The following is a 26,989-nucleotide window of genomic DNA, read 5'->3' as shown; positions in this document are numbered from 1 at the left end:
AGGAGAGGTGGGTGGGGGTTGGAGGAGTGAAGCAAAAGTTTCAAAGAGTTTTTTAGGATTGGAAGCAGAGGGTAGGATTTTAGAGCGGAAGAACACAGCCTTAGCAGTAGATAGAGAGGAGGAAAAAGTGGAAAGAAGAGCTTGGAAGGAAGGTCCTCCGAGAGTTTGCCTTTTCTCCATTTACGCTCAGCCTCTCTTAGGCTCCGTCTATCAGTACGCACTGAGTCCGACAGCCATGGGGCAGGTGGGGTTGGCCGTGCAGGCCTGGAGGTGAAGGGACAGAGTTTGTCCAAAGAAGAAGTAAGGGTGGAGAGAAGAAGATCAGTAGCAGTATCAAGGGATAGGAGAGAGAAGGATTCAGGGTTAGGGAGAACAGAGGTAACAGAAAAGGAAAGATCAGCAGGGGAGAGGGAGCGGAGATGACTACGGGTAGAAACCATGTGGGTAGGTGGAGAAATTGATGGGGGAGATATGGAGAGAGAGTAGGACATGAAATAGTGGTCAGAGAGCTGGAGGGGAGTGACAGAGAGGTTAACAGTAGAGCAGTGTCTAGTGAAGATAAGATCCAGCTGGTTGCCGGCTTTGTGGGTAGGAGGACAAGAGGAGTGGTAAAGGTCAAAGGAGGAGAGGAAGGAAAGAAGAGGTTCAAACTTATCAGTCTGGATGTTGAAGTCGCCTAGCAGGATGAGTGCGGAGCCATCGTCATGGAAGTGCGAGACTAATGTGTGGAGCTCCACCAGGAACTCACCAAGAGGCCCTGGTGGGCGATACACAACAGCAATGGTGAACTTGACTGGATAAGTGACAGTAACAGCATGAAATTCGAAAGAGGACGGGGAGAACTGTGGAACAGAGACAAGAGAGTATTTCCATTTTGGGGAAATTAGCAGGCCAGTACCACCACCCCGCCTCGCAGCTCAGGGAGTGTGAGAGAAAGAGTACACATCTGACAGAGCTGCAGGTGTGGTGGTGTTTTCTGGTGTGATCCAGGTCTCAGAGCAAGAAAGTTGAGGGAGAGCAAGGAAGCGTAACCTGAGATGAACTCAGCTTTCGGCACTGCCGGCTGGCAATTCCAGAGCCCCCCTGCCACCACTTGCTCGCCCCGAGCTGAGAGAGCAGGATAGATGAGGTTAGTGGGGTCACGGCTCCTGAAAGCGGCCCAATGTCTATGTGACCACCGGGCAGAGGAACAAACAGAAATAGGATGCAAACACATGGTAGTACACGCTCAAGAAGTCTTAGCTTGACAAAATCAGGCTTGTTCACGCATACTTCAGCCCTTGGCTTAACTTCCAACTAAATGTCCTACTGTAGAAGTTATAAAAGCTGACAAACCAATAAAGAAGGACCTACAGTCCTATAACACCGTCTACCATGAATGACAACCTGTATGTATTGGTCATTCCTTTGACTAATTAGATCCTAAAATGTCTTTTCAAGACTAATGAACACAGTAGACACCAGCTCATGTGGTTCAACACTTTATTGACTGACAGCTGACATGGTTGAAGGAATGATGGATGAGAGAAGTGTTTCCCCAGTTACTAATGTGAAAGCACACATGTACATAATCAACACACGTGACTGATTAGCCTTCATACACTCGTAACAGCATGTTAAAAAGCAGAACAGCAAAAGAATAAACTGCTTCCATCTTAAATGGTATAGGTATAACAATCAGGTCTTACCATCCACAGAAACATGTTTCTGAAAGCCTTTTGGTACTATAAAATGTATCTAAAATCAAAACGGTGTTGAACAGAATCTGCTGCATCATTTTTACTATCGTTGAAAGAAAGATATTCGACAATAACATATTACAGAAACTTTGTCTCACCAACTGAAGACAGTAACATCTTTCAGAAAACAAATTGTAAATTGGTCATTAAACTAAGATGAGATGCATATCCCCGACAGGGAATTAAAAAAACAACAAAAAACCCCCATATGCACCCAGAAACAAATACATGTATACGTACAGTGTGTAAAGATAAGAGGACAGGGCTAATGTTGGAATAATTGGGCCATTCACAAAGCAGCTCCATTAATCCTTCTAATCTGACAAACTGGTGTTATTTTATCAGTTAATAAAATCAATTATTGCGTTAGCCTTGAAGAAATGGTTGCCATAGGTCTCAGAGCTGTGCTGCCATGTGAGCTGTAGTACAGTGTTTGATGCCTGTCTAAAGAAAAAACTACACTAAAAAGTAGAACACAGACTAAATTGTAACGGGAGCTACTTTCTGGTTGGATAGACATGTGGAATGAACCAAATCACAAAACGACTGAATGCAGCTTCCACTGTGAATGTGAAAGGTCGAATGAACAAATTGTCAAGGTGCCTCTACATTAATCTGGAACTTTTTTTGAAAGAGGAAAAAAAAAAAAAAGCTGATTTCTGGTTTTCCTTTATGCAGACAGACGAGAGAAGACCAGATTCACAACACAAAAGCTGTTTAAAATCAACACTCGATAAAGTGTGTTCAGAGTCCCTGTGTATGCCTGAACCCAAAGAGAGGTCTTAAAAGGGGAAAAAAAAAAAGAAGTGTGAAAGCAGCATTCTGCCACAGCCATCCACAAAGGGCCAAGCGTCAAATTAAACTATCTTTAATATCCAGTTAATCAGAATACAAAAAGGAGCCAAAGTCAAGGTATCCTTCAGTTTTCCTTTGGACAAAGCAGAGGGCAAGAAGACATACAGAAAAGAGGCATCAAAGTCTCTTTCAATCTCGTCAGTCTGCCTCTACCTCCCTGCCTCATTCAGCTCCCCAAGGTGAGCCGCTTGCTTTTTCACTTGGCACCGTTCAGCATTCCAGGGTGGTTGATGGAATTAAAATCAATGACAATCTCAGTCCTCTTGGGCTTGAACTGCCTGCCGAAACACAAAGGAAAAAAACAACACAAGCATTAGTCAGGGACGCACAGGTATGAGGACACATGGAGAACACCACATGAAAACAAGCAGGAGGATGAAAGTCTCTTCTTCATTGTCTTATCAAGTCATACTTTCATCTGTCCCCAACCCCCAATACATTCTCACAGAAACAACTGTGAATATGTTTCTATATTGTAAACTGCAGGAAATCGGCATTAACAGACAAGGAAAATATCTCAAACGTAAAGCATTATCATCCAAATAAGAATACGGAGTGCAAACGACCACAAGCTCAAACGACCGCAAGCAAGGCCCTCCAAACGGCAACATTAGTGTTGTCTTCCAGCATTGCAACCTACGACAAAAAGTGATTTCTCACAAATCAAAATGAACTAATCTGACAACGGTTATAGCCTAACACAATATGGCACAGCAGCACACCATTACAAAATATCTAGGATGTCCGCTAGTCATAGTGTCAATACAAGTCATGCACTGGACTGCAGCCAAACACTTATAATCCAGAACAGAACTTTGTACAGGCATGATCCTGATGCTCTTTAAGAGAAAGAGTTGTGCAAAATGCTAAAACAAAAATTTAGCGTTTGTTTACTTGGACTATACCTGTATATATTTGCACTCTTACTCAGGATAAAGTTTTTTCTTATCTTTCTTTTCCCTGTGGAGTGAGTTAATCAGCAAATTTACACCCTGTCTACATGTAGAGATATTTTTTTAAACAAATATTTTCCTCCACATTTTAAAATAGAAATCTGTCCACACCACCTTCGTCTTACAAAATATCTCCATACACATTAGGACGCAATAACGACTCAGTAGGTGGCGATAAAGGCATCGTCAACGATACATTAAATACCAGAGAAGAGTCTGAGCATGCTCAGCAAGCTTAGTTTCTTTTGGTGGTGTTAATTGCAAAGCAATAGCTAATTACGTCGTTATTTATACATACTTAATATTTGTTTGGGAGTGTTTGTTTTAAGAAATATTCAGATATCTCAGAGGTCTTTCAGGAACAGTATCCTGCCAAAGGGAACGACTTTCCTTATGCAATACATAACAGAGGTTGAGTTTTTTTCTACATCTTAAAAGGCATTTTCAAAAGCATCTGTTTTCTGTACTCATGTAGACAGGGCCTTAAAGAATATCCAGGTTTACTGAATATTGGTAAAATAACAATAATAACCTTTAATTCTAAATTACTGGTACTGCCCCGTTAGTAAACTGCCCAGCAAAGTAACAAGCTGCTCTGCTTACATATGAAAATCAGCCTTCTGGCTTGCTACAAGAAAAAAAAGAAGAAAAAAAAAAAGGTCCCTACCCTTCACTCTCTCTTGGCTGTTGGTCTGCTTCCACCACTGTGCCATGTTTTCCATGTTTTTCAGAGACAGACAATCGTAGCAGAGGCACTAGGAACTATTTCTCAGCTTTAGAGATCTGACCAGATCTGACCTTTAACTTAATCAACCTGGAGACCTCTGGCATGCCTTGGAGCACCCTCAAAACTGTCATCACCACCCGCTTCCTGCAGGTCATGACTGCTGCTGTTGACTGTGGTGGTCTGGCCCTTGTGTTTTTTCATGTATTTCATATTCTGGGTGTGTTTTGGGGCAGATAGCTAGCTTTACTTTTCATCATCTCACTAACTGGGAATGTCGGCGGAAGTACAGTTCAAGGTGGAGCTTTCAATTCTATTATAAAGCTGGATAGTTTAATTGAACTATACAGGAATGAGTCTGAAGTACGTCCGTCCTTAACATAACTTGAGAACCAATCTACATCACACGTGGGGAGTGTATTGGTGGGGAACCACAGATGTAATGCAATAAAGTTGTTGCAATTTGGACACACAACATGTTCAATATTAATAAACTATGAATAAACAAGCGATCACACTCTGTGCAGCAGCGGGGGTGGGACTTCAAGGCTGTGCGGACTGAGTCGAGCATGTTGTCCGCAGCGGGCCTTTACAGGTCGTGGTGGTGCTGGTACTCCTGTCCGTTTCTCCAAGCTGGGGGCGTGCTGACTGCTGTCTCTGTAGGTCATACACGGACTATGGATCATACAAAGCCACTTGAAAACACCCAAACTTTCCTTTTAAGGAACGGAAGCAACACCTCCACCTGTTTTTTTATTCTCTCTAATTTGTTGTTATGTTCCTTTATGCATCCCTTGACCTTGTTATGTAAATAATAATAATAAATTAAAGCTGCAAGCAGCATTGATCGGGCCCTCGCAACTTCACGCACGTCGAGGGTACTGGCAGGCCATGCATTTCTGTGACCGTCATACACTGTGTGCACGAGTTAGATGATTTTTCCTGCGTCGACCTGCAGCGTAGCAAGATCATGTTGCCAGGTCTTAAGTCTCAAGTGTTTTTAAGTGTACCCCCAATACAATCATAGATGTAAGCCTGTTAAGATCATTAAGAAAATGAATGTGCGTGAATGCGCTTCAATGTTTGAAACATAACAAACTGTCAATTTACTTGGATGGGGTTCAACTCCCTGCAGTGTCCTGCTGATTGTATTTGGACTTACATGAAAGTTAACAGAACAGCAGTGTCAGTTGCTTTTACTTGAACACTTCAATTTAACACTGTTTTCATTTTAAGCTCTTCTGTAACTTTAGATTGTAGTGTGAAGCATTCATTATAACATTTAACCTGATTCTCATGTAGAAGCTCTGGACAGATCATTTATACTAATGCCCACTGACATGGTTTGAGAACCACTGTTGTCTAACTTTTGCTCTCAAAGCATCTTAGTTTGCACATATTTAGATCAGAGAAGTCTTTTTCTCATGGTGTGACCACAAACCCTTTTATTAAGTTCAGTGTTTGGGCCGCTGTAATTAAAGAATCCTGCTTACGTCCGTGGTTGCCAGTAGGTGGCGCTATGACTATGAGTTATTATTGGCATGCAGATGTCCTAAAATCATGACAGTAATCAAGCATGTCAACTTTGGGACAGTTTTGAAAAAGTACAGTTGAGTTACAACAGCTTGATGGATGATGGCGAACAATGTAAAATGGCCGCTACACCAAGTCCATGTTTGATGAATTCTAAAGCTTTTAGTAACTTTTAATCGCAAAGGTCTTTAGATTGTTCTGACCAAATTCTAAGTTGATCGGATTAATTCCCTAGGAGGAGTTCGTAGTACAGCACATGGAAATGGAAAAAAACAGGAGAAATTCATACAAAATTCAAAATGGCTGACTTCCGGTTGGGTTTAGAGCATGGACCCCTAAGACTTTTTGTTAAGTCTACATGTGATACATCTGCTTACCAAATTTTATACAGCTAGGTGAAACGTACTGCGAGGGCTGCTTTGTCGAAATATTGTAGGGGGCGTTATTGAGCCGACTTTTGGCTTTAAATCTGTGTGCCAAGTTTGCTTATGTTTCAAGCATTTTCAGCCCCTCAAAAGCATCTTCGTTTTTCACGGCGAAGACTGCGTCGCCGCGGCAACGGCGTTTGACGAAACATCAAAAGCTTCATGAACTGGCATTATGAACTTCTTATATTTGTGTGGAACAAATTTGATGTTCATCAGATTTATCTACTAAGAGAAACATGCCAAAGTATAGAGACTTTTACTTCCTGTTACCAGTAGGTGGCGCTATGACTATTATACAAAATTGTTCTGTAGATGTCTTCAGGACCAGAGACTCATCAAACATGGGAAATCTGGTAAAGGTCTGATGATGCGGAGTAGAGTTACATCACTTTATTCGTTCATGGCGAAGGATCGAAATTCGCAGAGCCGCCAAGTCGCCACGCTTCGACAACTTCCTACAATTTTCACAATGAAGCATTATCAAGGTCTTAAGGCTTTTGTGACAAAATTTGAGAGGGATCCGATTAATCTGTGAGCAGTAGGGTGTCAAAGTACACAACCTATGACTTCCTGTTGCCACTAGGTGGCGCTATTACTATGATTCAAAATTGTCATATACATGTGTTCAGGGTCAGGATGTTATGACATATGAGAAATTTGGAGCAGATTAGGAAATGTACAGCCGAGTTACAACAACTTCCTGTTTCATGGCGAATGGTGTTTTTTTGCCGCCACGCCACGGACACATAGTTCGATAACTTTTTGATCTTTGAGTATCGTTTCACTGCCAAGGTCTCAAGAGCATACTGACCAAATCTGAAGGCAATCGGGTTTAATCTCTAGGAGGAGTTCGTTAAAGTACGGCACCTTGAAACGGTCCAAAAACGTCATAAAATTCAAAATGGCCGACTTCCTGTTTGGTTTAGGATATACCTCCTTTTGACTTTTTTGTACGTCCCATCACGTTCCACATACCTACCAAATTTCATACAGCTAGGTGAAACCCAAAGTTGGGGCTACTCTGTAGGGGGCGCTATGGAGCCAAAATGTCATGCCGCAGCTGGACACCCCAATAATACTGGAATTTTCACCACGATTGAATTTTGTGCCAAATTTCAAAAGATTCCCAGTATCCCAAGCACCTCCTTTTTGCGATGAAACTGGTACGATAATAATAATAATAATAATAATAATAATAATAATAATAATAATAATAATAAAAAACATTAGAATAACAATAGGTCCTCCGCTCCGACTACGTCGGTGCTCGGGCCCTAATAATAATAATAATAATAATAATAATAATAATAATAAAAAACATTAGAATAACAATAGGTCCTCCGCTCCGACTACGTCGGTGCTCGGGCCCTAATAATAAAAAACATTAGAATAACAATAGGTCCTCCGCTCCGACTACGTCGGTGCTCGGGCCCTAGTAATAATAATAAAAAAACATTAGAATAACAATAGGTCCTCCGCTCCGACTACGTCGGTGCTCGGGCCCTAAATAATAATAATAAAAAACATTAGAATAACAATAGGTCCTCCGCTCCGACTACGTCGGTGCTCGGGCCCTAAAAACACTTGTTCTGGTATGTATAAACTTGTTACTCACCTGTAACCTATGCCTGCCATAGTGAGTAGCCTTCTGGAAGCGGTCATCTCCGGTGTGTCATGGTACTTATCAGAATGAAAGACCACTTCCTTGATACCTGGACAGAGGGGGGGGATTTAGAGATGCAGAAGGCAGGAGTGCAAAATAAATTACATTATTAGTCTTCTTAGCAGAGACGTGCAGTTGAAAGCAGGAACAGATAGAACAGGAAAAAGAAAGCAGAGTTGCTGCCGTTTTAGTGTCCCTGGCATAGCCATACAGATGTGCTATGCAACAAATAATCCACGTATGCATATGTACATAACACACTAGGGCTGGAATCAACCAGTTTTCGGCACTCACTCCCTATCTTCCATCGTTTCCGTTCTGCCATGTTTACCTAATCCAACGGGGGATATGTTTTCATCAACTAGTAATCGAACAAAATAGCAGCGACATCTAGTGTTCAAACTAAGGAGCGCAATGTGCATATGAGGTAGACTATGCTCGAGCCATATTTTAGTTTTTCCTTTTTTCAATTCGCTACCGTAGTTAGCCAGCAATGCTCTGGAAAACAGACTCAAAGCCGACCAGCATGCATTTTCATATAATTTCAGAAAGAGCAATGGAAGCTGTTGTAAGTGCCTGAAGCTTTATTTCAAACTAAATAGTTAGGCTTTTTATTGGACCAAACTGTTCTTAATTCCCACACCCTCCCTATGTGTTATGAGAGCCAAAAAAATTAGAATTTGACAAGAGCATATCGACCAAGCGACCAGAAGGTGCCACCCTATTACACACAAAGTCACACGCCATACAGTGTGATGAAAATTGTCTGATGAAAAGCTGGTTTCTTCCTTGTGACTTCAAACTAAAGTCTCTGGATGTAACTCAAATTAAACTTTCATTAATTTCCTCTTCAAAATTACCATAATAGTAATGAATTCCTGCAACATTTCTTTTCTCAAATATTCAAAACTAATCCTATTAGTTACTTATGAAATGCACAAATTCATCACTTCAAACCAAAAATGTTACGTTATGTAATGTGCACTACTGTCCGAAAATACAGCACACAATTAAAAAAAAGGTAGGAGCATCTTAAAGCTGATAAAACATTTAAAAATCAAGCACCCAAAGTCACAGTTTGCATGACTATCAGTTTGTCTTATGCTATTCCCTGTTAGTTCAAAACACAACAGTCTATGATGCAGATTAGTACATGAATCATACTTATAGAATAGTATTAGAGCATAGTGTAAAATAGGGTGATTATTACTTATTACATAGGACTCGTATAAAACAGAATGTCCATTTGATGAGTTGTATTTTGTTTCTGTTGGGTTTGGATGAGGTGTGTTTTACGATCGGCGAGGTCAAATTGCTGTATTTTTTAAATGGAGTCTTGTGGCTTTGAGGAGAGCATATTAATTGTATGTTTTGTACATTTATAAATTCATTCAAACCCAACAGAAACAAAATAAAACTCATCAAAACTGTCTTGGTTAGCTCTTTTCACTGTTCTAACAATCACCAACTCTTTTGGGCAAAATAAAGCCTTAATTCCCCGAGTTAGGTGTGACATGCTGGCTGTACCCCGCTGTCTCTCTGCCATTGCCGGCCTCGATGCTATTTAGCTATTTAAAGCCCACTGATTGAGTCTTGTGCTGTGTGCCAAAAGTAGAAACAAAGTTTAAAGTTAGGTCTTGCTCAGGATACACAAACGATCCTTAAAAATATCTTTAAACAAAGGACTGGGTAGAATTGCAAAGATCCTCGAAATTGGAACAGTCCTCATACACCCACCCCCACACACAAGAAGAATCATTAAATACTCCTCCCTTTTAAGCTGTTAAGCTTCAGTTTGGGTTACTTCACATGAGAGATTTCTGTATATGAATCTGAAGTTGGTGGGTCATCGTCAAACACATCTGATCACTCCCCACCTACACAGTCCAGATGAAGCAGGTCAGCTGGGTGTTTAACTGGTAAACTCTTTGTTAACCATCCCGTAAGATCTTTTTTTTTTTACTTTGATTTTAGTTTAATGAATATTTCATGTTATAGAGAAACACTTCAAACAAAATCATTGTCACTGTGATAACTTTCCAGGTGTCTGATGAAACTACAAACTCAAACTAGACTTCCTGGATCTTATTCCATTTTCTCACTGATACCTGAATCAATATACTGATAACGCCGTTGCCCATTGCGTTCATTTGCCCTCATCAACACAGAGCTGTTATCTGGTCTGACCCATAAATGGAGCAATGAGTTGAATGAGAAAGGAAACCCCTCTTTAGCACCGTTAGTCTTTTGGATGATGGACTGGTATAGCAGGAAAAAGTCAAATGGAAGTTAATAGGTATGTATGATACTGACTCCGTCATGCTGACCAGCGGTGCATGGCTCTAAATATAACAAATAATAATGTAAAAAAACGTTTATTCCAGTATAATCAAATAAGAATTAAGGGTCAGTTCACTACTTCTCTAGCAGTGTGCAGATATTTTAGTTTAATTTGTCCATGTTTTCACATATCTGTCTGAGATCTGTGTCGACAACACGATAGGCCTGAAGTGATATGAAAATGTCATGTTGCCAAAATAAATGTGATTCATATTATCCCTATAATCATCAAAATGTGCTTACAATTCTTAAAATGGTACTTCAACATACTGAAATCACTTCACCTTACATTTTGTGAAGAAACAAAAACATTTTTGCATACATTGTTTTAGTGAAAAAAAACCCAATATTAAGTAAAGGTAAAAAATAAAACATAAGGTTCCCCTGCAATAACAAAGGGTAAAGTTCTGTCTGACATGACAATTCCTCTATTTTTCACTTTTCTAACACTGGTAACGACGTTTATGATTATCCAGAAAATGGAAATTCACCACAATCAACTGTTTTATCTCGATGTGATAAAATCCTGTACCGTCCCTACACCACCATACAAAGACGGTGAACAGAACTGGGTTTGTTGTGCTCACAGGTTAGCACACTTTACTGAGGATAACAAATACTTCATTGTGATAACAACTGACAGCAGCAGCAGAATCTCAGTATGTTGAGGCAGATCATTAACTTGCATCAGTAAATAGCACAGGAACTATAAACATGTCATGAAGTCTTAATGAAGTATACTGGATGAACCAGTATACCGCCCAGCACTAGTTCAAACTACATTTTTACTGTCGGGGCCTCAGGAAGCGTGCATAAGCCCAGAGAAACGTGGATTTAAAAGTCAGCATTAAGCGCAAAAGCAACGGATTCCCTCATTTAGCAGCATCATCTGCAACAACAACAAGCAACAGAAAGAAGAAGAAAAAATGTAGACACGGGGCGTACAGGATTACAGCTACCGGAGCCGCTGGAGGTAAGAGTGAGTATGTGTGCTGTAAACACCCACCGGCCTGAATGATGAGCTTGGCACACTCGTTGCAGGGGAACAAAGCCACATACATGGTGCAGCCTTTCACATCAGCGCTGTTCTTGTTCATAATGGCATTCAGCTCTGCATGGCACACTGTGGGACAGAGTGTTGAGATAGTCCCCAGTCAGTACAAGACATTATGAGTTTTAGGTTGTATAGCAATCAAGCCACAGGCATAACATACAAGAGCCTGGTTCCTAGGAGGTGTGTGTCTTCTATGACACTGAAGAAATGGACACATCTCATTAAGACACCATAGCATGGAACCAGTTCATATAGTTCAATATTATACTACTATTATACGGGAGCAGTGGGCTGCCCATGACAGGGCAGGGTTACAAGGACACTTCGACTCAGTAACACGTTCAACACGTCCCAGCCAAGGATCAAACCGTCAACCCTCCGGTTCCCAGACAACCCTCTTAGCCCAGTGAGCTAGTCGTATATTATTTACATTTGGTTGAAAATAGTTCCATTGAAAACTGTGGATGGTGGAGTAACCCTGACACCACTTCTGGAATAAGATCTTCAATGCATTTTCTCTTCAATGCATTGCACTAAACTCATTGTATTGGGGTGGAGGTACAGCCCTAAATTGAGCACTAAGGGAGAAGAAAAAGAGAACCAGAGAGAGAGAGAGATAACGAAGAAACAGTGACATTTCTTTATTTATCCTCTACCACCCTCTACAGGCTAACGTTTAGCACTTGATGCATGGAGAGAACTCAGCAGCATAGTATGGACTAATGAATTACTGTCTTTGCATCACACAAATGCCTTTAAAATTGGATTATGCAAATTCCAGAAATCAGGTGATTACTATGGAGTTCTGTGTTATGGTGGATGAAACCAGGAGCTCTTTGTTACTTTCTTCGTGCACATTTTCATCAACCAAATAGTTTGATTCCAGAAAATATTAAAACCAAGAGGATTATCCAAAATTGAAGCAAGGACAAAGCAAGAAATGCGCGTGCACATGTATTCTCACCATAAGGGTATTTGGTGTCAAGCCAGTTGTCTGCACAACGGGACCAGGGTAGCTCATCATCATCACAGCCATTGGGCATCCCATTGTAACCAATGCCAACTATCTTATTCTCCTGGTTCACTATACACGCACCCACCTGCAGAGACAGAGAGAGGTTCCACAGTTTAGTCTGGCTGTACATTTTTCAGTGTATCATGAAATAATGCATCATTAAATGAAACAGTCACTACATTCAGGAGTATATCATACACTCTAAAGGCTTGGACATGAATGATGGACATCCATTTCTTTCAACCACCATGATCTTCTACACATAAACATACTTGGTCTATATGTATGGGGGAAGATCTTTTTAATATGTTGCTCTGTTTGTTTGAAGATTTAAGAGTTGTTTGCTCTAAGAGCATCTTCCTATTTTGTTTATTTTCCAATAATGATGTTTAAGAGCTTATGGGCCTCTCCCCTGTGCTGCATCACTAACCTACTGAATGGAATAAAAACCTCTTCCAGTTAGGCCACTATGGAAGTGAGAATTTAAATGTGAATCCAGATTAAGATACCATATGGGTGAAGTCCGGACACAACATCGACAAGCCTAGTGCACCAAGTTATTGACAGAGTATGCTATAATAAGAGTCCAGATGAAACCTAGCAAGTCTGTCACATTGACACCTACCGTCCACCGGTCCACTTAGCCTGCATGTATTTTGACTGGGGAAAGCATGGTTAGCTAGCGCTGCCTTCCATGTTCAAAATGATTAACGTTTTACTACACAGTCCACATTTTGCATGCCCTGGATTTTTTGCTCGAGCCGTACCTTATAAGTTCATTGTCCAAATGAAGACATTAATCGTCAATAGTCTTCAAAAAGTACAAGCTGCAACTCAGGTTGGAGTGGGAAGTTACCGCACACAGCGAAGTATTGTAGAGCTGCAGCTATCGATTATTTTAATCATTGAGTATTCTACAGATACACTAAACCACATATTCTATATTAAATAGGTATCTGTGAGGCAAACATTGCCAAAACTTTCTTGGTTTATTAATAGTTTAGAAAACTTCTTCAGGCCACGAAATATTATTTTTTTCCAAATCCTGTGACTTTTTTTTTATAACATCATAAATCCTGATTATTGACAATTCGGAATCTGTAAATAACACTTTTTCTTACCAACGGTAAAACCTGAAAATAACAGTCACAAATCTGAATTACACCTGGGATCAGTACATTATCACGCTAGATACATAAAGTGCAGATAATACAGTAACTCTGGATGAATCAACATGTAGTCTTGTACAGTTGACAGTAAAAACATAAACTTAATGTCTCTTAGAAGACCCCTCCCTACTGTACCCTTATATCAGAGTTGTCCATTAGGCTGCCACACTTTTTTCTCAAAAATCAATTAGATCAACTTTGTAAAGTATCTAATTGCTACAGCCCTTTAACAAACAAACAGAAAAAAAATAAAAAATAACACACACACACACACACACACACACACACCTGTGAGCTTGGGTCTTTGCTCCTTTGGGCTGATAGAAAGGCTACAGCCATAAAGTATTCCGGCCATTCCAGGTAGTCTTCCCTCTTCCTAGTTGTGCCGCTACAGAGAAGCACATATAAAGACAGAGAGAGAATGAAAATGTTTCTCTTAAGTCAAAAACTGCTTAAAGGTTTTGTGACCTAAGAGGCTTTCCATTTACTGAATTCACAGCTCATTTCTGAGCAGTAGTTCCCTCTGTTAACACACCTATCCAGGTTCCTATGTTTGAGGTCCACTTACCAGCTCAGCTGTGTGTACACAGTAAACTGCTAATGATTTGCAACACGATTACCATAAACAAACACTTTAAATACCAAAATTATCATTTGAGAAGGTTATTGTTAAGGGTCCAACAGATCACAAAAGACACGGTTCAGCTCGTATCACTAGATCAGATCAGCAGAAAGAAAGGAGCAAATGGAACTTTTAGGGATGTCCCAATCCTGTTGTTGAGCCATATCCGCCGATAGAGACAGGTACATAAGGCTCCAGAGTAGCATTTTTACAGCAGTCCCAAATAATCTTTTCAACTGCCGTGAAGTCAGTGTAAACCGTCAGAAATTCTAAATGTTACCCTATTACTTAGTTAAAGTCATCTATAGTGGTTATATGCATAAAAACACACAATTCAAATGATTACGAGATAAAAGATTGTATTTTCTCCATACCGATTAACTATTGTCCGTTACACCAGTCCTTACTGTGCATAATCTGCAGTAAAATGATATGATAGTAGAATAAATATGAATGGTGATCACTCCCATAAAGCATGGAGAACGCAACAGGGTTCGCGTTTCAAGACCGGTCGAGTGGGTCGCCAACATCACCACAGACCCCTGATGCACTGTCCACGCCGGTTGACAGTCACATGGGAGCAGGGAAAGAGGGCACAGCCGGCCCCAGGTCCACGTCCCAGAACAGCACTAAGTCCACGGCCCAGGACAGCACCAAGTCCACGGACGGCCCAGGACAGCACCAAGTCCACGAACGGCCCAGGACGGCACCAAGTCCACGGTCCAGGAGATTACCATGTCCACAGCCCAGGACAGCACCATGTCCACAGCCCAGGACAGCACCAAGTCCACAGCCCAGGAGATTACCATGTCCACAGCCCAGGACAGCACCAAGTCCACGGCCCAGGACAGCACCAAGTCCACGGCCCAGGAGATTACCATGTCCACGGCCCAGGACAGCACCAAGTCCACGGCCCAGGACAGCACCAAGTCCACGGCCCAGGACAGCACCATGTCCACGGCCCAGGACAGCACCGAGGTCCACAGCCCAGGACAGCACCGAGGTCCACAGCCCAGGACAGCACCGAGGTCCAGGCGAGGAGCCGCGAGCCACCTTCACCCTTGGACTTTCTAAGCCGACCTAGAGCCTATTGAGTATTTTGAATGGTGTTTTTGAATATTTATCTGCATACTCGGGTCCCTAAACAGTCTTGAAATTGCATAAATTGGGTATGATTGGAAAGCGACACTCGTGTGGATCCAATGAGCCCAATTGTATTCATGTGAGGTTAGTCCCCATAGTAGCCAATTCATGTAGTGAGATCATTTTCCGAAACTTGACGTCACTGTATGAAATAACCTGTTGCGATCTCTAGGATAATCCCAGTCTACTGAAACTTCAAGTTTTTGATACCAAATCATAGCATGGCTTTTTCAAAAGTATTTCTCAAGTTCTTGGTCTTAAAATGGTATTTTCTAAATGTAATGATTGTTTTTATAGAGAAGTAAAAAAAAAACCCACACACACACACACACACACACACACACACACACACACACACACACACACACACACACACACCAACCCATCACAATCACATTTCAAGAAGAAAACACATCTGGAAACTTAATGAACCTAGCCAAGGTTTGGCTCGTATGTACACGCATTATGTTTTGCTTTCATTAACACTGCAGGATTCACGTAGATTTGGATTAAATCGGAAGAATAAAAAGGTGTTTACTTATATATGAATATATAAGTAAACGCCCCCTCAATTCTTTAAACAATATAGCGCAACATATCTTCTTTCTAGCGTCCATGTTGTTTCCAGATACGGATGTGTTTAAGAACGACTTCCCAATGCAGGAAAAGGGATCATGTAAATGCATCATTGTCTGCAGTCTAGTTTTCTTATTAATTGCTTCTAAATTGTTCCCTTGTATGTGTGTTTGTGCCCAGCACAGATCTGCAGGTTTTGCATTTCCAAAATTGTTGAGTAAGTGTACTGCTGACAAACTTCTACTGCAGCTGACTCAGTGCCAGAAATACACAAGGGCAAAGGGGTGGAGGAGGGACACGACGACGAGAAAAAGACTACATTTTTTTGCAAGGCATGTCGAACTTGTGGACAACGAGTTGCCAAAGTCGTTTTCAATCCAGCATAGGTGAATTCTTCTGCTGACTTCATCAAGGGGAGCGAAAACATAAATAAATACGTGGCCTTCACCAGGCGACCAAGCAACATGCCATCGCCTACGGTGAGTGATAACTAGTAATAATTTTTTTTAAATGATTTAGTTCACTTTAGCTACTTTAACGTTAGCTAGCTAACATTAGCTAGCTCTGATAGTGTGTTAGCTACAAAGGCTTGCTTGCAAGCTAGCTAACTTTGCTAACATTAGACAGAGTACAGTCAGTGAGTGATTTTTCCCCCATCCTCTTAAGTTACTGCCATCTTGTGGTTGACAACCAATCCTTCATTTGGGTAAAATACAATTAGTTGAGTCTGCAGTTGACTGGGGGTTTTCAAGATTTAAATGTTTAGATTAAGTCCCTTATCACATGTAACATACTATTTTTGTTTTTACAGAAGCATGGAGTAATCAGCTCAATAACAGAGAGACAATTGTGGAAGCTGTGAATCTGATGCAGAAGACAGCGTTCTGCAAAATGGTCAAGCTGTTTGACATTGCTTACCATATTACTAAACACGAGAAGCCATTTGCTTATTATCCATCTCTAGTGAATCTGGAGAAGTGGCATGGAGTTGATGTGGAAGATGCCTATATTAACCCCAAACAAGCACAAGTTTTTACCCAGTACCTCAAGGAACAAATACAGCTTGAGGTTAGCAAGCAAGTATTGGCTTCCAGATATATCAGTGTCCTTGTTGATGGGAGCACAGACAGGTCAACAACAGAGAAAGAGGTCTTTTATGTGAAATTCCTGCATAAAGGTGTCCCTCGCATGGCATTTCTAGGGTAATTATCTATGATCAATGGTCTCTTATCAATTATCTATTGCTCAAGTTTATTGTTTATCAATTAATCTAAAGGTTACTTACACACATACAGTACAAGGATTTCTCTAAAGTGGCTCACTTTAGAGAAGTGTTTTGTTTAGTTGTTTTTTTTTTACATTGCTGCTAATCTCCAAGGGCATCCCTAACTGGACCAATCATCTTGTTGGATTCGGAGCAGATGGAGCCAGCGTTAACTTTGGATGCAGGCAGGGCATCTACACAAAGCTAAAGAATGACATGCCATGGCTAATGGGCATTCATTGTTTAGCTCATCGTTTAGAGCTAGCCTGCAAGAATGCACGATTACCATAAACAAATGATGAACACAATCCTCATGGCCATGTGTAAACTGGACCCTAAGCACTGGCCTGAAGATTGGACTGAGTATGGTACAGAGGAGGTCTTGCTGCTCCTAGAGCATTTCAAGGAGATACTGACGAAAAACAGCTGCGATGTAGAAAGCGTAATGGCAGAGTGGACCCGTCTTAAGAAGGTCGTCAACAGGAATTACAGAGGTCTAAAGTGGGAGGAACTATGGGCACAGATTCTAAGGGTGTGGTCTGAGGAGTTCCCCAACGTATTCCACATAATTGAAATAATTCAAGTCATGCCGATGTCCACCTCCAAGGTAGAGAGGGCGTTTTCTCTTCTGAATTGAGTCAAAACCGACTGGCAGATCAATCTCAACACAGCCACAGTGGAAGACCTAATAATTATCTCACTGGAGGGACCAAAAGAAGAAGGTGCATTTGCTGCAGCATGCACAGAATCTGCTGTGAAAAAATGGTTCCGCAGTGGGAAGAAAAACCCTATGGGAAAAGGCAGCAGGTCAGACCAGTAACTTCTCCAATGGCGGACAGTGACACAGATGATGACGATGATGAACTGGTGCTATTTGACAAATAAGCCACTCATGTATGTATATGTACATATTTAGGATTTTTTTCCTCCACTGTACATATAACTTAATATGTACTTTTTAATTTTCTGAAATTACATTTTCCTCTCAGCTCTGCTGAGCTTTTTGTTTGTAAATTGAATTGAATTAATCTATGTACAGCCCTTTTATTGTGTTTTGTTCTTTGTTTTGTCTGTCCTATCTGTATTTCCTGTACTAGGTAGGTACAACATGGTAAAAGGTAACAAAAAAAATATCAATAAATATTTATAATTATAAAAAAGAAAGAAAAAAGTTATAATTGTTAATAGTTGTTTAAAAAAATGTAATAACAATAACTAACCACAAAGAAATAAGAATAAAATTTAATGATTGTCTGATTTATGTTTTGTTTGTTTTTTATAAGAAAACACTTTGAATCTGTAGACTACTGCCTAATAGTCTTATTATTGCCATTTGATGACAATTGCTTATATACTGTAAGCCTAAATAAGTATATTTATTATTTTGAACAAAATTTTAAAAAGTGCCCCAATTCTTTTTTTAAAATGCCCCTGGATTTCAGTCAGTGGGGGCAAAAATTGCCCCCTAAAAAAGATGTAAATTTCCTACCCTGAGCTGACTGTCTAATATCGAGTGCAGTCGTTTCTTGCGAAAATCTCCCAAGTAAAATGACAGACAAGCTATGTCGCGATATGTTACATGGTTTCATTCCTACAACACATACGGACAGCAGGTCAAACAAGCTATGAGACATCTGGAAAACATTGTGCGTGCACATCTTTACTTCCTAAACGCACACTGTGCCCATAAACTGCTGTTGATGAATATTTAGTTGTAATTTTCTTCTAATTTAAAATGGAAGAAATAGTTGTGATTTTGAAAGTTGTCAACATTCACAGATTATTCTGTTGCATTTACACCAATTAACCGTAATCCTACTAACATGTTTAACATACAAGGACTACCAACTGAAAAAACGTAATAAACCACCGTAATAAGCAATATCCATAGCAAAACGTTTTTAGTTATGTAATTAATGAAATCTGAAGAAAAAAAAAAGTAATTATTATTTTAGGAAAGTTAGTTACATATCCTTTGCATATTGTGTAAAAGGAAAACAGAGCACATGAGGAAATATAAAATGACTGACAGTGACAGACTGAACCTTTGAACTACATCTAGAAGATGCATTAACCTTGGGGGCAGGAAATGTACTACAATACGTGAAAGAAACAGGATTGAGTAAAACAATTTAAGTCACCGAAATGATAGAACTCTTTTTTTTTCTTCTTTTTTTTGTTTGTAAGGTGATAGATACTCTGGTCCACACTCTAATACAGTAGGTGGCGGAAAAGCACCTTTCGCTGGATGCCATTCGCCATAAAACTTAAAAGAAGAAGAAGAAGAAGAAGAAGAAGAAGAAGAAGAAGAAGAAGAAGAAGAGGTTTTTGATATTTTTCAAGATGGCCGCTGAGGACAGGTGTGGGGTGTTTGGCTCCACACCAATCCTCTTATTTAACATTTTACTCCAGCAATGCATTGGTGGCTCTACTCTTCATCCAGATAAATGTGAACTACTGGATGGAAGAAACAAACTTTCTGCCACCACCAGGTCTGGCCCAAGCCCAAGTAGCAGCATGCCAGCTACAACCAGGCTAGGCCCACACCCTAGCAGTAGCATGCCAGCTACAACTAGGCTAGGCCCATGCTCTAGCAGTAGCATGCCAGCTACAACTAAGCTAAGCAGTAGCATGCCAGCTGCCACCAAGCTAGGCCCAGGCCCTAGCAGTAGCATGCCAGCTACAACCAGGCTAGGCCCACACCCTATCAGTAGCATGTCAGCTACAACTAGGCTAGGCCCATGCTCTAGCAGTAGCATGCCAGCTACAACTAGGCTAAGCAGTAGCATGCCAGCTGCCACCAAGCTAGGCCCAGGCCCTAGCAGTAGCATGCCAGCTACAACCAGGCTAGGCCCTAGCAGTAGCATGCCAGCTGCCACCAAGCTAGGCCCAGGCCCTAGCAGTAGCATGCCAGCTACAACTAGGCTAGGCCCAGGCCCTAGCAGTAGCATGCCAGCTACAACCAGGCTAGGCCCTAGCAGTAGCATGCCAGCTGCCACCAGGCTAGGCCCAGGCCCTAGCAGTAGCATGCCAGCTGCCACCAGGCTAGGCCCAGGCAGTGGCATGCCAGCGGCCACCAGGCTAGGCCCAGGCCCCAATAGTAGCATGCCAGCTACCATCAGGCTACACCAAGGCCCCAACATCAGCATGCCAGCTACCACCGGGTCAGGCCCAGGCCCCAGCAGCAGCATGCCAGCCACCACCCGGTCTGGCGTCCGGATCAACACCAACAAGTGGGTGAGTCCTGAGACCTACACCATCCACACATACTGCGACGGAGGAGACACTTTACCCTACGATAATACAAACTCAATTGTTACTCATTTCAGTCCACTGACTAACTCACACACTGATATGAATACCTACTCACAACAAATTGAAAACTTTGAACATTGCGCTGTAACAACGAAAGTGAAACAAAGCGGCCTGAATCCAGCTATCAGAAGATTACGTACATACACTTTTCAAAACGGTCAATCATGCCCGGGTGCTCTGGGATATGCACGCAAGACCTAAAGGACTGTTTGGGGGGCATTTGAATATTCAAAGTCTCTTGCCTAAAATGGATCAAATAAAACATCTTGTTGTGGATTCAAACCTGGACTTTCTATGTCTCTCAAAAACGTGGCTACATAGTAGGAGTAATGTTTTACACTAAAGAACACCTTAACTGCAGCCAGATTGAGTGGTCAAGCAATGTCAAATTGGAATGTATTGGTCTGAAAGTGTCACTATCATCTCAAATGTCTTTTACTCTTATCTCTCTCTACAGACCACCATCGTCCAAATGTGATTTTTATGATCGGCTTAATTCCATATTAAAGGAATGTGACTTTGACAAAGAGGTTATATTAAATGGGTGATTTTAATGTAAATTGGGAGGATAAGTCTGGAAGAAAATCCCTAAAATGTACAATTGATAGTTTTAGTATGACCTAGTTGGTGAACAAACCCACAAGGATAACCCACTCTTCCCTAGTCCCAGATTGATTCGATTTTTAGCAATAAACCAGAAAGAATGATCAAAACGCACAATATGGTAACTGGTATGTCTGACCATAATTTAATACTTTTAACAAGAAAACTTACAAAGAAACCTTTTAATATCTCTTCTACCAGAAAGGCTTATCAATTAAGAATACTGAAAGGTGACCAAAATTAATTTGAGGATGCTATACAAGGAATTGATTGGAGCAAATGTTTAAACGGGTGCAAGTGTGGAGGATGACAGCAACATCTTCTTATCCACAATACAAAACACAATTAACAGTTTCCTTAAAAAAGCCAAAATTAAACTAAATCAAAAGAACACACTTGCATGGCTAAATAGTGACATCTGGAATTTAATGAAAAAACGGGACTATGCGTTAAAACTGGCACTCAAGTCTAAATTAGGAAATGATAGGCATAAATTCATAATGCTGAGAAACCAGGTAACGAAAGAACTTAGAAAAGCAAAAGCTAATTTTTTTATTAAGATCATTGATGAAGCAGGCGGTAATTCTAAAATAATATAGAAGTTAATATGGAAGCTAAAGAAGTTAACAGACAAACATAACAGCAATTCAATGAAGCAACTTAAAATGAATGTGAACGGGTGCCTTACACAAGATGAAGTTGTAATTTGTACAGCTTTCAAGTCATACTTTATCAACTCAGTGGACGCTTTAACTCGAAGCTCCAGTATTGGTCAATTTGATCTTATACCAGTAAATGAAGGTCAACCATGCTTCTCTATTCAGGATGTCTCTGAATCTACTGTCACCAGAGCTCTAGGCTCACTCCAGAACTCTAGGGCCACTTGCTCACAAACATTGTCAACAAATCTCTCAGGCAATGTGTGTTTCCGAAAGGATGGAAATCAGCCATAGTAACACCCATTTTTAAGTCAGGAGATTCAACCGATGTCTCTAATTATCGGCCAATCCGTATTCTCCCTGCTGTTTCTAAAATTGCTGAGAAATGTGTTGCAGAGTAACTTATTAAACACCTCAACAGCTCTCCATATCAGCTGCATGAAATATTTAGGAATTTTTATTGATTCTAATCTCTCTTTTAAAAAGCAGGTAAAACATGTGACAAAAGGTCTTAAAATTGAATCTCATAAATTTTAGATATATAAGAAACAGTATAACCGTGAAGGCTACGAAACTGTATTTAAATGCGATGATTGTTCACTCGTGGAATGCTCTGCCACCACATATACGTGCACAAAACACAAAAAAAACATTCAAACATAGCCTTAAGGAATGGCTTGTTGCCAATCAGGTGTACAAGCATTGATGTACGGTCTGTCCTGCCTGCCTGTTTCGGCTATATGTGCATTTGTCTTGTTCAGTGGTGCTATTTTCCATTTTGTATGTGTACGTTACGTGCCTCAGTGTTATATATGTGCTTGTACTGTAGGTGGGTTTGTTCTGCCTGACGCATGCTGCAGCCTGTTATGTCTGCTCCGTACACTTTTCTTTTGCTTATATGTATATTGGTTTGTCTACACGTTACTGTCTGTTTATCTATGAATTTTAATTTGAAATTTTTTAATTTTAGGCTGCCTTCAAACATCTGGCCGGGGACAGCAGATGAAAACTATCCTTTCTGGCTAACTCTGGCTCACTTACAGTTTCACTGTTGATTGGTGTGCATTGTCCCTGCAACATAAATAAAATAAAAAAATACTAGGAACATTTCCTCTATCTATTGTCATGGATCTTTTATCACAGCATAGGCTGCAATTGGGTGCCTTTGCCTGGTACCCTATTATTTTAAAAAACACTAAATAAAACTAAAACAAAAAACAATGGTATGAAGTCATTACGAACAAATTGATTGACATGACACAATCATAATAAGTTGGAATGATAGAATAAAGATACTGTGAGATATGAAAGTAGTCCTCTCGGCAGGCTGAGGGTTAAATCAAAGATTTGCTTTACGTAATTTTCTTTCTACACGATGTAGGCGTTAAAAAAGTGAACGCATGTGTTCCAATATGAAGCAGGGTGAAAGAGTGGTGTGTGGCGACGTTACAGATTTACTCAGTGTTTGAAATATTACAAACGGAAATACTGAACGTAAAACAGATGTAAAAAGTTCAGTGTAGAAATACAACAGCATGTGGGCGGACCCCATTCCACCAGAGCGTCTGTCTCATAGCCTCACGTTACCGGTAACTTTACTTTCTCTCGGTGCTTGTTGTGCCTCTCAAGACAAAAAGGTAAAGCTAGTTACCCGTCTGGCTTCGGCTGTTGAACTTCTTCCATAGTCTTCCAAATACTGGTCTTAGTCGTGGTGTCTCTGCTTCTCTCTGGACTTGTATGCTGTTATGTTTGCTGAACATCAAAGTCAACCGTGGCAGAAAACTACGTCACATTGCGTCGACACGAAATAGGATGAAGTCTCCCGCGTTATACTTGTAGCAAATTCTGCCCCGATCTTTGCCTGTCAGGACAAACTCCGACTTTCGTTAGGATGACTCGAAGACTCCATTCACAACCATGAGCATAATAACTTACCTTAACTTGTGACAGTCATAGAGTACAATATGTAAGAGAGAGCAGTATACAGACGGTGAGAAAGTCTATGGTTCAGCCTGCCTGGCACGCACCTTATGGGACAGTAATTCAATATCTTTGGCATCCATTGCCGCCATGTATTGGATACAACAGGTATACGTCTATTAACATAATTATTACATATTTATGTAAATTAGCTTGTTTAGTTTGCCCCACCATTTCATCAAAGTCACAAATGATGATAAAATGATTTAAGAATTTGACAAAAAGTGAGTTCACACTTCCATAGCCACATCCATAGCCACTGATTTGACTAACACAACAGTCAATTATAAAAAAAAAATAGTAACTTCATTGTAGTAGTGATCGCTATCTTCTATATAAACTAATCATCTACACAAGACCCGAAGCTGCAGCAATCAGACCGTCTTGCTGTTGATAATAGCCAGGGAATGGGCCATAGAGAGAAAGAACAAGTATACTGAGGACACAATTTACTAAGATATACTTCGTTCCCTCAGTTTAAAGGGGACATATCATGCTTCTTTTCAGGTTCATACTTGTATTTAGAGTTGCTTTTAGAGTTTTCTTTTAGAGCCCCCCTTCCGGAAAAGCCCAGTCTGCGTTTGCTGTTTCTCCTCTGAGAGTTTATCCAGGCCAGTCCTAAAGTGAGGGTTTGCCACTCATAATTAGTGCACTAGAGGTCACATGTTTCTGGAAGAAGTTTCAAGATTTAAGATATAACTTAAACATCATTGTCAGTATCATGTTACAAATATCTTAATCTTCTCTCAATATTTGAAGAGTGTAATCAAACTTTCACCCACTGCTAAGCCTCGGAGATACTTTACCCACTCCGTGGACAACTGCAGACTTATACAGTCCTGAACGTGGTTCCATTCATACTATAATTGAAGGTCTACATCGGTCTGATGTTCCACACATGAACATTTACCAATCAGCACTCTGTTCCACTTGGTAGTGGTAATGCACCATAATGCCATTTGGCTGTCTTAGTTTTTCCTGAAAGACAAATGATACAAATGTGGGTAACGGCGCATATCCTCACACAACCTCTCTACAGAACTAACTGGGGAGGAGCAAAACTGGACCATGCACAGTTGGCGCGCTTGCTATACGTACAATCTCTGCAGTCACACATTTCGGGCTGCACGCGCAACGGCATTTATGTCACAGACCAACGTGTACCCTTGTGGACAAGCAGAAAGTATGAATTGGCCTTTAGCTGGGTCCAGGATGAGCTTCAGCCTGCTGTAACCTTAGAAAGGATATGCGGGTATTCTCCCTTATATTGTGTGTGTGTGTGTGTGTGTGTGTGTGTGTGTGTGTGTGTGTGTGTGTGTGTGTATATCTTGGTTAATCTTGTAACTGTAACCAAGCATTCAACATAGTTTTGAATGTTGAATACACTGAATGCTTGTTATTTGTATTATCTATTCATTAAATATACATATAATATAGCACCTAAAGTATCAATTATGTGTAAGGAATTATATGATTTTGTTGTGCATTTTTTCATTGCTTACCAGCTAATTTGATCAGCATGTCAAGGACACAAGGAAGGACAAGAATGATCAGAGGGAACGAAACTTTAAAACTATGATTGTTTCTGTCACAAGGTTAAGGTTTTGCTGGACTTCTTCAATGGAGGTAAAAAGCCAAATATAACACCTGACCCATTTACTACCATTCTCTGTGAATGCTGTCCCTACCAACCATCACTCACACATTCTCACAATTCTACTCTGAAGGTCTTTTTGTCCTCCAATAACTCGATTCCTCAGATTCTTAAACTTGTATGTGCGTTTATGAAATAGAAACAAGCAGAACTAGAAAAGGTCTTTAGAATCTTGGTTGAAATTAAGAGGGGTCCAAAAAAGGCATGTTTAATATACAGATTAAACAGACAAGTGGCTGGATATGAAAACAATTTTGGCATATACCAGGTGATACTCAATGCACAGAACCCATAATAAACTGGAGCCAGAGACTGCTGTACCAAGTATATAGATTTTATTAACAATGCAGTAAATAAAAGACAAGGGAGTTTCAACTAAAGGCCTGTGGTAATGGGCATAGTCTGTGCTCAGCTGCAGGGGAACAGTGCCAGGGTTAATTGGCACAGCTGTGACCGGTTGCTGATTATCCCTGATCCTTTAAGCAGTAGCAGGCTTGAGCTGTGGTGGCCGGTGACACACAGAGAGGCCAGCAAGAGAGGAACACCAGCCCGGGAGAAGCGGACTGAATTGTGGACACTGGGCTGCATGCGCTCCTAGGAGCTGGGCAGCATGAGAGAGAGAGCGCACGGCATTTTACATTTTTTGTTTGCAATAAAGTACGTTTGTGTGAACATTGGCTGCTGTAAAGTGTGTAAATTATACCGTTAATTCATGAAGCAAATAAGAAACATACTATACAAAGAACATTATTATAAAACATGTAAAATTAAATAATATACTTGCTAGACTGGAACACAATTCCCTCTTGGAGACATGCAGGTGACTGGGTCCTTTCTGAGTCCTAGTCCTAGACAATATGGCTATCTCCGGGTGTATAGAGCATCTCTGAGATGGTCGTAGTCAACAATGCTATTAGCATCCGAACTGGGCACATATAAGATACTATGTGTATATATGAAGGGTAGGATGTGTGTATCTTTCCAAAACCTAACCAAGTAATTTTGTTGCCTGAACCTAACCGAACTGTGAATTAAAACAAAAAATAATAATCCCAAAACTCCCCAGAAAATAACAAGTCAACTAAGTGTAAAACTATGCCTCAGACAGGACTTAAACCCCAGTCTTCTGGGTTACTGTCCTGAATTCAACCCATTCATCCACCACAACATACTCCCACCATGTTGTCACTCTTTATACTACTTATAAATCTTTCTGCCAAAAGCATGGAAAATATTCCTGTACCCGCTTTGCGTGAGTCTTTTACTGCTGAAATAAATAATACAGAAAGCCAGGTTGTCTTAGTATTTATTCTCTGCGCAGAGAAGGTTCAATCATCACAACAGAATGCATACAGTCAGTGAGGACCAAGAACCAAGAAAAAAGTGAACGCTTTCTTTATACAGAATGAGCAAAGGTGGGGGCCGATGGCCAATGTTATAGATTACATTACAGTCATTTAGCAGACGCTTTTATCCAAAGCGACTTACAATTCAGTATCTATCTACACATCGTAGGCGCAGCTACAGGAGCAATTTTTGGGGTTAAGTGTCTTGCTCAAGGACACATTGACATGAGACTAGCTGGAGCCGGGGATCGAACCACCGACCCTCTGATTGAAAGGCGGCCCTGCTCTCCACTTAGTCACGGTCACCCATAGACATTTTGGTCTCAGACTTTTGGTCTCAGACTGATAGGAACA

General features: G+C 40.7%; 1 protein-coding gene across 1 annotated transcript; it reads right to left on the bottom strand.

Annotated features, from left to right (window-relative positions):
- Positions 1–1,468: 1,468 nt before the first annotated feature.
- On the bottom strand, positions 1,469–23,441 carry dctd (dCMP deaminase). Its single transcript, XM_068726652.1, has 6 exons — positions 23,307–23,441; positions 13,762–13,861; positions 12,254–12,389; positions 11,242–11,358; positions 7,848–7,944; positions 1,469–2,872 (listed from the first exon to the last, which is right to left on the bottom strand). The coding sequence occupies exons 1-6, from the start codon at positions 23,336–23,338 to the stop codon at positions 2,791–2,793; spliced, it is 564 nt and encodes a 187-aa protein (XP_068582753.1). The 5' UTR covers positions 23,339–23,441; the 3' UTR covers positions 1,469–2,790.
- Positions 23,442–26,989: the final 3,548 nt, after the last annotated feature.

Source organism: Cebidichthys violaceus, unplaced genomic scaffold (genome assembly GCF_023349555.1).
Source record: "Cebidichthys violaceus isolate CVI_PGR_0920_01 unplaced genomic scaffold, fCebVio1.0.p SCAF_4, whole genome shotgun sequence".
In the NCBI taxonomy this organism is placed as follows: Eukaryota; Metazoa; Chordata; class Actinopteri; order Perciformes; family Stichaeidae; genus Cebidichthys; species Cebidichthys violaceus.
Note: the sequence above shows the minus strand (reverse complement) of the source record. Positions and strands in the feature narration are given on the sequence as shown.